The sequence below is a fragment of the Buceros rhinoceros genome, unplaced genomic scaffold (assembly GCF_000710305.1).
Source record: "Buceros rhinoceros silvestris isolate BGI_N320 unplaced genomic scaffold, ASM71030v1 scaffold3019, whole genome shotgun sequence".
In the NCBI taxonomy this organism is placed as follows: Eukaryota; Metazoa; Chordata; class Aves; order Bucerotiformes; family Bucerotidae; genus Buceros; species Buceros rhinoceros.
In genome coordinates this window covers 38408-51582 of record NW_010430779.1, presented here as the reverse complement: position 1 = coordinate 51582, position 13175 = coordinate 38408, and the positions used below count along the sequence as shown (strand labels likewise).

At 38.0% G+C, this 13175-nt stretch overlaps 1 protein-coding gene across 1 annotated transcript in view; it reads right to left on the bottom strand.

Annotated features, from left to right (window-relative positions):
* The window catches only part of LOC104499615 (FRAS1-related extracellular matrix protein 2-like), a gene marked incomplete at its 5' end in the record, with an annotated part of 60019 nt that overhangs the window by 26068 nt on the left and 20776 nt on the right, over positions 1 to 13175 (bottom strand). The window contains 8 exon segments of the mRNA XM_010143144.1: positions 1441 to 1744; positions 2618 to 2776; positions 3106 to 3236; positions 4702 to 4884; positions 4962 to 5126; positions 8120 to 8317; positions 8583 to 8792; positions 10722 to 10871. Of these exon segments, the coding sequence (XP_010141446.1) occupies positions 1441 to 1744; positions 2618 to 2776; positions 3106 to 3236; positions 4702 to 4884; positions 4962 to 5126; positions 8120 to 8317; positions 8583 to 8792; positions 10722 to 10871 (1500 nt within the window).

Below are 13175 nucleotides of genomic sequence, written 5' to 3'. Positions count from 1 at the left end.
CACTCTTTCAAAGCAGCATCTAACAGTTCCCTTTATGTAGTACACAATCTTCAGTGTTGCTGACTTCCACATCACAAGTTAGCTTGGGTACTGGGAGTAATACGGGCACGACAATTCAAGTCCTTAGCCTGAGCTCATCTGCCCTGCTAATTTGTCAAGTGTAATCCAAATCACGCATTATAACACTAACACAGACAGTCTGTTTAACATAAAACTAGCTCACCCAGCACAAGGCTGTCTGCCCTTAACAAGCACGACTGTGCACCTTGCAGACAATACCCTTAGAGAGTCCTTTTCAGGGTGTAGGATTCTGACAGTGCAAACAAAGCTGACTTGAGCCTACAGTCACAATGTGGAATAAAGGACAATGGTAAATAGGAATTCCATTCATTAAGCTCCTTAAAGCTCTAACTTAGGAGAAAAGAAAAAGTTTTAACTAAAATATTCGGTTGGAAAGGTCAAGGAAATGAAAATAATACTGCAAATGAACAGTCAGGTAATTTGTTACCTACCGTAAGATCTCACAAAATGCAGAAAAGTTAATACAGCTACAAAGGCAGCAGAGATGACACAAAGAATGCAAAATGGCTGCACAAGGGTAATATAAGAGAATGTTTTGTAATTAATCTTTATTGCTGATAATTACTCATTCTCCATATTATACAACGAACAAAGGCATCTGTGATTTCTACAACAAAACATGTAACAAAACATGCTAACAGCCTGTACTGGGTCCTTCACCTCTGTTTCGTAACGTTTTTCAGTATGAGTTTCATGAAAAGAGTTGTCTGGGCAAAGGAGGTAACTGCTGGCTGGGAGAATGTAGCATCAGTTCAGTATTGATTAGGTATCAGAGAATCAGAGAGAGAGACATAGAGAGTATGAGAGAAAGAAGAAAGATGAATATTATGAATACCTCAACCATGAAAAAATTTTGACTACATCTTGTTATTGGACATCGGTTGCTTAAATCTTTAGTCAAGAAAGACACTGATTTTCAGGTGTCCACTAAGGCCTGAATGTCAAATGAAGCTTTTCTTCTGGTTAGGCATTCATAATAGCACTTCCATGTGGGTTCTTTAATGTCTAATAAGAGCTGCGATTGTACTGCAACATTACTACAGCTGAATTCAAGAGCCCACAGAAACCAGGTTTCAGTAATTCCTATGCATATTAGATACTGTTCTCCTGAACATACAAGTTTGCTGTGTGGATAACTACCATTTAAAGATGTGGAGAGCTAGCAAAGATAGCAACCATTCTCTTTATACCATTTTCTGCTGTTTTAAGAAGACAGTTTTTGCACTACCTCTACAAACAACAGAAGAAAAGGTGAAACTGTAAAGTTAAAGCAACTGATCACATAAACAAATTTTGTTTGGATGGGATTTGGGATCCAAAAGAGATCTGGGGGTTTTGCAATAGGTGATGATGTCTTACCTTCTGATGTGCTTATAGTTACAATAGGGCTCATAAGCTCAAGACCCACATTCCCATCTGAATTCACAGCACGAGCCGCACACTGGACACGAGAACCAGCTTGAAAGTAAACGGAGTCAAGTGTAATCATCTTGGAGGAGGTGAAGAAGGTATCAAAGTCAACCTCCTTCATGGGGCTAGTCACACCATCAGGACCAGTGGGTGCACTTACAAGCCACCGGTATTGTGTCAGAGTATTATTGATATTCTCACTGGCACATATAGATCCAGTTCTGTCAAAGTCTTCATATTTAGGATTACAAGCCTGCAGAACAAGGCAGACATGTTAACAATTTATTTACTTCATGGCAAAGGAATATTAATTTACCAAGAGTCACAAAACTCAACAACAAGGAACTGACTACGTAAATTTCTAAGAAAGATATCAACTTATTTCAACAGTGATGCTTTCAGAATTGTTATGCTAGATTAAAAGGCAGGTAAAATTATTTACCTTATGCTTATTGAAATCAAAATATTATTTTAAATTGTGGTTTATGGCTGAAAACCTAACATAGTTATGAAGCACAAACTACATGCTACTTTAACTTGAATTTCACTCTTTGATATAATTCTGCTAATACTTTGCATTATAAGATTATTCTCTTTTTAAATTTTTTTTTTCTTTAGAACCATTCAACATATGATCCATTTCTGTGCATAAGTAATGATGTGAGAAACAAGATGAAGATGCATATGAATATTCATGCAAACCTTTCCATTGCAAAATGACAATGAAAGAAGCCTGTAGAACCTGAAAAAACAATATTAATTTTTTTAGACTGTGGCACTCACTGAAAACAATGGCTTGTCTGTTATCTTCAGTGATTTTAACTCTGCACATTAAGACAAGATAATGCACAAAACAGTAAGGTCATGTGTCATATGTCTATGCAATCATAGACATAGTGTGAGTACCAAATCTCTGTTAGTGATGAACAAGTTAAACACATTTATACGCTTTTTGTCTCCTGAAAATGGATTTGTTATCCTGACAAATTAGATCAGGCCTTAGGACAGTTCTAGATTGAACTCATGTGTGACTCACAACAATATGGATATTGATGCTGAGTGTCCAAAATCCATTGAGCAAAATCCATATACTGATTTTGTTCCATCTTTCCAGAGACATACTCACTGTGATACAGATGACAGGATAGCCAGCTATGGGACTGGTTCTGTCTTTGGCTCTGGCAGTATCATCATATATCAAAAGGGATGCAACTTGAGGGACAGAGGGAAAGGTGACATCTGCCATGCTGTTCATTTCTTCAATGTAAACAATGGCCTTGGCTGTCTGACAATGAAAAGGAAGAAACAGTCCTCTGTGAACATTTAAATAAACAAGGGGATTCAAGCTGGACCTTAATCAGAATGTGTCTAGCCTTTAAAACATTATCCCAAAATAAGTTCTAAAACCTTAACTGGACGAGTTTTTGAGAAAGGGTTGAGGCACTGGAAAGTATATTGCAGACTACAAAAGCAAAAGCTAAAATGTTTTTTTTCTTTTCAGAACACTAAAGAAACCAGACCCTGTATAAATATTAAGCGTAAAGCTATGGGCCAGAAAGCAAGAAGGTCTGTTTACCAGATTTTGCTGTTGAGGACTTTGCATGAGTTTGTTACCTGTATTTCTGCAATCATGTTCTCATCAGGCTTCAGGTGAACAGTGAAGGCTTCTCTCATCTCTCTTACTCCATCAAAGAGAACTTCAATCTCCACAAAGTGCTGTGTTTCACCCTCCTTAAACTCAATTTCTAAAAAAATAATGAAACACTTAAAAATAATCTGTTGTTCATAACAAGCTCTAATTCCAGGCCCAGCCACGAGAAATGGCAGCTAATATTCACTTTTTGAATTACAGATGCTCATATATTTAATTTAACCTATTTCATGCTTAAAGTAACACTAATGAATAGCAGTGGATACGTGGAAATCACTGGACACATGTAAATGAGGCATTACCATCACGAAAAGAGATTTGCAAAGACCAAGATTTAGTCCAATGGAAATAAATATTTTGAAAATTATCTGGGACAAATGATTACATAAATGTTGGTAACTTATGTGAATGACCAAAAGACCGAATAAAAAGCATCGTCAGGTCTTATTCAAACAAAACACACTTTAATACAATGGAATATATAAAAAATAAGGCACAAAGATACACTTAAACAAAAGAGTACTGCATTTTGAAAAACACCAGCCCTGAAAAATATTCGGAATATGTGGTGGATAACAAGTTCGATCTTAGCTGACAGTACATGGTTTGCGTGGCAAGGTTTTGGTAGTGAGCAGGCTAGAGGGATGGCTTCTGTCAGCAGACACCAGAAGCTTTCCCCCTGTCCAATACAGCCAATGCCAGATGGCTCCAAGACGGACCCGCCACTAGACAAGGCTGAGCCAGTCACTGACGGTGGTAACACCCCTGTGATAACGTATTTAAGAAGGTGGAAAAAATTGTTGCACAATGGCAACTGCAGCAAGGAGAGAGGAGTGAGAAAACGTGAGAGACAACTCTGCAGACACCAAAGTCAGTGAAGGAGGGGGAGGAGTGCTCCAGGCATGGGAGCAGAGATTCTCCTGCAGTTTGTGGTGAAGCTTGTTTAGAAGAAAAAAAAAAAAATCATTAGTGTTACAAACTCCATTATTCATTCACTAAACCATGTGGGTGTGCTATTAATGGAAATAATTTAATCAGCTAAGAAATTTCTCATTCTGTTGCATAACTTCTCTCCTCATTCCTTGCTAGTGAGGGCCATTTGGCAGTGAACTGTAGAGATACAGAACGAGGGCTTAATTATTAAGAAAGCAGAAAAATAAATAGAAACAGACATTAATTTCTACATAATGCAAAAGCCATTAGCAACTACACAACCATGTCCTATGAGTAGATGCTTCTGCAGAGTAATGGTATTCCAATTTGCAAATGTCACCAAGGTAGCACTCACACGTCTTCCACAGTTACTTGAGCTATGGATGTTCTCAAAGGACTCACAATTCTTTTGGAAACACCTTCAGTGATATCTAGCATTTCAAGAGCAATTTGGCTGTTGCATACCACATGGGACCACGTCCGTGCTGAATTTGAATAGCAAAATGTATTAATGGATGTAGTTGCAAAGCGTCCTATTCGTAAATTTATTTAATTTTTCAAACTTTATATTAGAGTCATGAATTAAAACAAATAGTAGGATGCGATAATCATTTGAATGATCCTACCTTCTGATATAGGGTGATAGTCTTCTCCAGAAGTAGCAGATCCATCTTTTGTGTGAACTCTCACCACAGAAACCTTGGAAGTGTCTCCCAGACGAAGAACTGGGATTTTTACAATTGCTACTTGCCTTTTGTCCTTTGGTTCACTCACACTAAATTTGGTCTCACCAAACTTAATAATAGACTCTGTAATTAGAAGAAAAATGTTTTTAGAGCACACGAACAGGCTTCCAAAAGCCAATAACAACTAAACAATGTCTTACTGTCTGAATCATCCTGTATCTTTATCAGTGTCTCATTTTGTTCGCCAATAGAGGCACCAAAGGAAGAATCACTTCTTGGAGTGCCAAGAACCAGACGTAGCTCTTCCTCTTCTTCATGGAAAGTATCATCAACAAGCACCAGTGTGCAAGGCTTCTCAGTTTCACCTGCAATCATTCTGAAGGTAGTATCAGGCAGAAAAATACTCTTTGTTCTATTACAGCACTACTCTCCAAGCTCAAAAAACTACATGCTGCTTCTTCTGGTCAAGGCATCCACCTTGACACCATATAAGTTAATGAGTAACAACAATAGTGAAAACAGAATTAGTAATCATCTTTCTACAGAAACTCATTAAAGTGGCATCCTCCATTTTCAGACTTCTGTAAGACAAGTTTCTGTTTGGTGTATCCACTTCATACATATTGTTCCCTTTGTTTTATCTCAGAATAAAATGAAACTCCTTCTCAGGGACCTCTCCCATAGTACATTTAGAAAATAAATACTTGCACAAAGAAGTAGAGTAATAGAAACTTTCATTAATACTAATAGTAATTTTGTCCTGAGGCTTTTTATTTTGACTTTCTTTTGACTGGACACTCTCCAACTGTGTGGACATTCACTTATATTATTCCACTTGATTTTAATGTCTTTTAAACTCCCTCTGCTTCCAAGTGACAACGAATATTGCCTTAAAAATGCTTTGAATTTGCAAAATGCTCTATTTGACCACTCACAAATCAATGAGTCTAGACTTACTAGATGTTCAGAGACTCTGGGAAAAAGGCCTAAGAGGAGAAAGAGTTATGAGTAGTGTGTAGAGTATCTGGCTCTCAGACTTAGTGGGCTCATCATCATGGTATGACTCCTACATCTCTGACTAAAGGAACAACATAGTATATGAGAGAGATGAGGTAAATTTACAGTATTTTTTTCATCTCTATAGAGGCAAATATGATCAAGGCTCTTCAAGATGATGAACCAGACCAGGATGTTGACTGTTATTTTTTTGAGGTCATTTTCCCCCCCTACAGAAAATAAATTATCCATTAAAAGGTAAAAAAAAAAAAAAAGCCAAACTTATCCTGCTCATTATTGCATGGGAAATGTGAAAACTGCTGAAACTGCCACGTATTAAACATGCCTAAGAAGTTTATGGAAACAAGATATCACTGAATCATTTTGGTTGGAAGAGACCTTTAAGATCATCCAGTCTAGCCATTCACCCTGCACTGCCAGGTCACCACTAAGTCATGTCCCTAAGCATCATATTTACTTGTCTTTTAAATACCTCCAGGGATGGGGACTCCACCACCTCCCTGGGCAGCCTGTTCCAATGCTTTACAACCATTTCTGTAAAAAAAAATTTCCTAATATCCAACCTAAACCTCCCCTGGCACAGCTTGAGGCAATTCCCTCGTCTTATCACTTGTTACTTGGGAGAACAGACTGACCCTCACCCTGCTACAACCTCCTTTCGGGTAGCTGTAGAGTGTGATAAGATCTCCCTGAGCCCCCTTTTCTCCAGGCTAAATAACCCCAGTTCCCTCAGATGCTCCTCACAGGACCCTTCACCAGCTTTGTTGCCCTTCTTTAGACATGCTCCAGCACCTCCATGTCCTTCTTTCAGTGAGGGGCTCAGAACTGGACACAGTATTCAAGGTGAGGCCTCACCAATGGCGAGTACAAGGGGAAATGATACATTGATATATCAATGATATAAATGAAATAATATGAGCCTAGCAGACCTCTTTGCTACTTGTCTTCATGAAGAAATGGTAAAGAGACACTCACAAAAAGAGGTAAGTCACATCCTAAGGGGCTCAGAACAATTAATCCCAAGTGGAAGTTCAACAAAAGCAGTGTAGAGTCCTGCATGTGAGAAGGAATAACCCCATGCACAGTACAGGCTGGGGGTTAACCTGCTGGAAAACATGTCTGTGGAGAAAGACCTGGGAGTCCTGGTGGACAACAAGGACCATGAGCCAGCAGTGTGCTTGCATGGCCAAGCCGGCCAATGCTATCCTGGGGTGCATTAAGAAGAGTGTGGCCAGGAGGTTGAGAGAGGTTCTTCTCCCCCTCTACTCTGCCCTAATGAGGCCACATCTGGAGTACTGTGTCCAGTTCTGGGCTCCCCAGTTCAAGAGAGACAAGGAACTATTGAAGAGACTCCAGTGGAGGGCTACGAAGATGGTTAGGGTGCTGAAACATCTTTCTTATGAGGACAGGCTGAGAGACCTGTGTCTGTTAAGCCTGGAGAAGAGAAGAGTAAGAGGGGATCTTATCAATGTTTAGAAATATCTAAAGGGTGGGTGTCAAGAGGATGGGTCCAGACCCTTTTCAGTAGTGCCCAGCTACAGAACAAAAGACAATGGACACAAACTACAACACAGGAAGTTCCACCTGATCATGAGGAAAAAATTCTTTACTGTGGGTGTGACAGAGCACTGGAACAGGCTGCCCAGAGAGGTTGTGGTCTTATTCTCTGGAGATATTAAAAACCTGCCTGGATGTGATCCTGTGCAACCTGTTCTAGGTGAACCTGGTTTAGCAAGGAGGTTGAACTAGATGATCTCCAGAGGTCCCTTCTGGCCCTTACCATTCTGTGATTCTGTGAATCAGGCAATATTCTCTGAAGGCAGTAACATCTGATTTATTTCTATTTCATCTTTGATGTGAGATATTAAACACCGGCTATTGGTGAACTGCCTTATTAAAGCCTTGGTGGGAAAAAAAAATTCTAACAGGAATCAGAGAGCCATATTCCTGTTGAAAGACCCATTTCAGTGCAAGTCAAATGTATTTACCGGAAATCTGCTTAACAAAGAGCAAAGCTTCTGAAGTTTCCTTTCTGACAGCAGGTCTGTGTTTCAGCTACTGTGCTACACTCCACCTGCTTTTGCTACTGAAAGATCCCGGCACTCAGACTGAACCTATACGAAGATATGTCCCTTTGGTTCATATCGATTACCATTCTAGATCCAGAGGGAAGCAGAAAGAGACATTCATTTCAGTGCATTTTGCTCCTTTTGGCACTACTTCATGAGAAGACAGAATTAAACCAAACCAAACCAAATCAAAGAAACATACAAACAAAGCAAAGCAAAACAAAACAAAACATGGTAGATTAAAGGCTTCTAAAATAAGATCAGGAGCTTACCAGGAAGGAATGTGATGATAGAACTGTCAGTATTAGGACGTTCTTCAAAGTCCATCATTACCTGAGCTGAACCTTGTCTTGTATAGCATCTCACAGTGGATGTGTATCGGATATCCCCACTCCTATATATCATGGCAGAAATCTGTCCATCATTTTCATTGCCTACATATAGAGATTCTTTAAACTGCATCTTAGGCACTGGGCAGAAAAAACATAAAAAGCATATGTAAAGTACACTTGCAAAAGTTATATATTCCCTCTACTCTTTCAAATTTAGTTATGTAACATTGCACTATATATATATCATAAGCAGCTAGACAGCCAATGACTTAACACATCATCTGTAGCTGAAATGTGTGGATTCACTGGCTTTGGTGAGATTCAAAAGGACAAGTGCTATTTGTGTATTGCAGTCATCCCTGTCCTCCATAAACATGAAAAAGTCAGAAAAATTATTACTCACGGTCAGACACTGAGTCATTAATGAAGATGGTGGCCTTGCTGGGTTCTCCAAGGGCAGCATTCATGGGCATCCTTAGCACAAGCTCAAACTTCTCAGTTCCTTCTAACACTGGCTGTCCAAGGTCATCCAGAATTACCACACGAAATGTCTGCATAGTGACTCCAGGGGAAAAATCCAAATTACGACTGATGCCTACATAATCTACTCCAGCTAACAATAGAAAAGAGATCGAGAAAACCAAATTAATAAATAGTGTTACATGTAATGAGAAATAAAAATACCTATCACTAAACAGTTAATTATAGGTAAATCTATTTTTTCTGTAATTTTAGAATTTGCCGAATTCTGGTAGTCATGTAAAGTAAAAATATCTTCTGACCATCTAAATTGGACTATATGATAAAACAATATTAAGCCTCTTTTTGTTTAACTATTCAAGTCACAAAATGGTGCTGATTGATTCTGTTCTGTTGTAAACCAACAGTTATTTCACTGGAACAAAACAGTTTGTTTTAAGTGAGAAATGAAAGCAAGCAAAAAGTTTTGAGAGAGAATCTGGAGATGAAGCAAAATCTTTTAGATAGAAATTTCTTATTAGTCTGTAACCGAGATGGAAGTTTAGGGGCTAATGTAAAAAGGGAAGGAGAAAAGGCCTGTGAGTGGACTGTAAGGAAGGACTGCTGTTCAGAGGAGTTGTGTAAACCAGAATGAATGGAAACCAAAAGAATCAAATTCTGCTCAGACTATGTCAGGTGAGGTCTGGCACCTTAAGGTTAAAGACAGACTGATCCGGGTTTGGTTTGCTTTTATGTTTTGTGTTAAGCAAAGCAAGCCAATCCATAACAAGCCAATGAGAAGAAAGCAAACAAAACAAGATACTGACTAAAATATGACACTCTATCTTGGAACCAAAGCATCTAGAACTTCAGTGAAGGACTGACTTTTAACATTCATTTTTTTTCAGAGAATAAGCAGCAAAGCTACTGAAACAAAGCTTTGGGGAAAAGTTTCACTGAAATTGAAACAAGGTGTGGAATTCTGTGAATTTGACAAAATTTGTCAAGGTTAAAAACCATCCTCAAATGGTCACTTGCCTACAGTCCCTACCACTGCCCCAGAGCTCAGCCTCCAAGGCAGGATGCCAGGACTGGCAGCTCAACACTGCAGATCCATTGCTGCACTCTGTAAGATCAAGAACCAGGTTCACAGCTTTGCAGGCAGCCAGCCAGGTCAGAGTGTTCAGGCTGTGACCAACAGACTGAACAGCCCAAAAGCTATGCCATTCCCAGTTTTGAGATCCTGACACAATGAATCAAGATTCTTACTGTAAGGATTTTTTTTTCTCCCCAGAAATAAAACAACTTCAATATTCAGAATGAGATAAAGACATCAGATTGTATAAAGCAAGCTCAGAAATTAAGTAACCATATTTTTTTTCGGACTTTATACTTTTCTTTTTCATGAGAAATTTGATGTTTATCGTATGTTGTATGATACGTATACACAATGTTTCAATATTCCTGAAACAATAGTAAGTTTTACACAATTTTGCCTCACTGAAAATTAGTTGAGAAGATAAACTCTACTCTCCACTTACTTACCCTCAGGATAAGCATCTAAGGAAGAAATTTTTTACTCTCTCTATATGAATGTCTTAGTTTTAAATATCGTGGTTTCTGAAAAAAAATACAGTACACTAACATTTGATTCTGCAGACAGAGGTTCTGTCAAAGCCTCACTGAACTGCACAGGTGTAGCAATCCTCTTGCTGAAGAGGATAGTGCATAACAGTTTCTCACTGCCTATAATAAACAGGAGAGGAGCAAACGCCGCAGGCTGCCAGTGATTATAACTCTGTGCCCAGAGCATGCTGTTGAGGCAGTAATCAACTGCCTTTGCGAGACAGTATTTTATATGAGGATTTGAAGGCATTTCTCTTAGTGCTGTACTTCACAGTTGCTCCTATTCCTGTTTCTTTGAGAGAAATTCTGTTAAATACTTAATCTGTTCTAAGAAAGATGTGATAAGCACAAGAGACATACAAACTTCCTCTTATGTAGCTGAATCAATATCAAGACCAAATGTAGTAGCATTTATTGTTGAGATGTATTTTGAAACTAGAGCAAAACAATAACTTACCTTCTGCAGTTATTTGTTCAGACTTGCGAGACCTCACCGTAACAGAAGCAGCTTTAGAGAGATCAGTTCCACTCCTCCAGACATGCACCTCAATATAGCCAGCACTCTCATCAACATAGTATTCATTATTTCCAAAGTAGAATGCTGGTTCTGGTGAAAGAGGAATAATGTCCATAAATGTCTCTTTACCTTATGTTGAAGGTAACAAGAGAGAATAAAATCCACATTAGACAATGGAGAGCATTTTGCTTTTCTCAGTGAGTGAAATAAAGCTTTTTTAAGGTTTAGAACTTTTCTAGGTATTTTTGACTTCAAGTATTGGTTTCTCTAGTTTGGGACAGTGAGTGCGATATCAGCACTGTGCTCTTTTTCTTGCCTTCTACATTTTCACCTTTGTGTGTCAGCAGGTATGCATCTGTGTGCAAGACCAAATGTGTTATCTCATTAAACTTATTTGAGCTGAGTCCCGTGCATAAGCCAGAAAATTCCTTGCATTTTTCACTTTGGTGAAAACAGACAAAGGTGAATATAGACAATGAAGCCTTACCTTGAATGTTCTGACAGATTCCTGTTGCTAAAACCAGACTGGAACATGATATATAACCGGAGCTGCTTTTGGAAGTGTTTTCCAGCTAACCAAAGGGGCAAATACTTTTGTTCCCCTACATATAGCATTTAAAACAAAATCCATCTTATTTCATGTAAACTGGAATGTGAATAGTCTTTTATCTTAATATTTAAACTCCACAGTTTATAAGAAAGTAGAGCAAAAAGCAAAGGAGGTTAAGTGTTATCCCACTAAACAGACATACTGTTTCTCCAGATTTTTCCCTCCCTTTTTCAGTTTTTCTACCCACAGCAATTTCACAAAGTAAACAGGGTTAAAAACATAGCCCAGCTTCATCACAGATTCATGTCAGCTCCCCCTTTCTATCCCTTCTATTATTGTTTCAAACATAAGAGTATGCATACACAAGCAGTCCCTCATATTTTCCCACCATGCAGCAGAAATACCAGTTGGTAAGAAGATGTTTTGAAGACCTATTTGAAGACCTACACAAGTTCTCTTTGTATTTAATCACAATTTTCTTATGTTGCCTAGTGAGAATTTATTATAATCATGAGGTTACAATATCACAAATATGCTTGATAATACCATACAGTACATGACCAATTGAAGTTGACAAAGTTCGTAGCAGTTAATCAGTGCTCTATCAGTGGCACTATGAATACATCCTCTTCCTCAAGCATAGAAGAAAAAAATTCAAAGGAAATGATTGGAAAAGTTTATGGTTCTACAGAGCTATGCCTAGCATACAGAAAAGATACGACTTACCAAAAGGAGAAGATGTAAATCTTTTCAATGGTATGTGGAATTTGGGGTAAGCGCTTCCATGATTCAGTCAACTTTTCTTAAGATTATATGTATGTTGCAAACCCTATGACTTCTATTACAATGGACCAAATGGTAATTTGGAAATTTGGGAAATGAATAACCTGCTTTGGACTATAACTGAGCTTAATAAAGCCAAATATTGTGAAGACATTGTATTTTGAAGGTTTTGGAAAAGCTTGTAGATTAACCAGTCAGACAAAATACCTATGCTCTTCTGAAGTATTTGAGGACGATTTGACTGACTACACAGTATATGGCAACAACCAACTCTGTGGTACAGTGCTTATTTATCTTCACAGAAAATTGAACAATGTAATACAGGAATTAAAATATAACTAAACAGAAGTTATTACTAAGCCAAAATTTCATTTCAGAAGGCAGCAGTTAATAGGTATTTGGTAATAGCATTCAAGAGTTAAATTGGAAGATTTGGAGAAAAAAAAATTCCTCTTCTGTTTTCCCATATTTCACAACTGACAAAATAAATTATTAAATAAAAGCAAACAAACAAAACCCCTTAATATTCTACAGAAGTGCAATAAATGAAGCTGCCTCTTTACTTATCTGCTAAAACTCAAATCATGAGTTGTAACATAGTGATGGAACTGAATGTATTTACTGGAAAATGGTGCAAATTCATAGAGCTGCTTGAAAATTATCAAGGTAATCAACATCTGTAAGATGAAAGACAAACTTGGCAAATGTCTTGACTTTGGTAAAAGAAAAAGATTTCACCTTCAATTAATTTTTTTTTAATTCAGCATTATGTGCATTTAAAGGTATGCATGTTTGTGTACACAGACAGACACACATCATTATTTGTCTATAGGGACTGGGTTATCCCTATGTTTGAGACTGCGAAGCTCCTATTTGAATCATTTCTAATAGATGGAATAGGGTACACTCTCTGGACCTTTTTGTATAACAGTTAGCAACTTTGATGAGAGTTCTGCTTACAGAGACACTGCAGAACTGGATATTAGATCTGCAAAGAAGTATGTCATTTCAGGCATGCAATGAATGGTCTTCTAAAATTCTCCAGATGGACAAAGACTCAT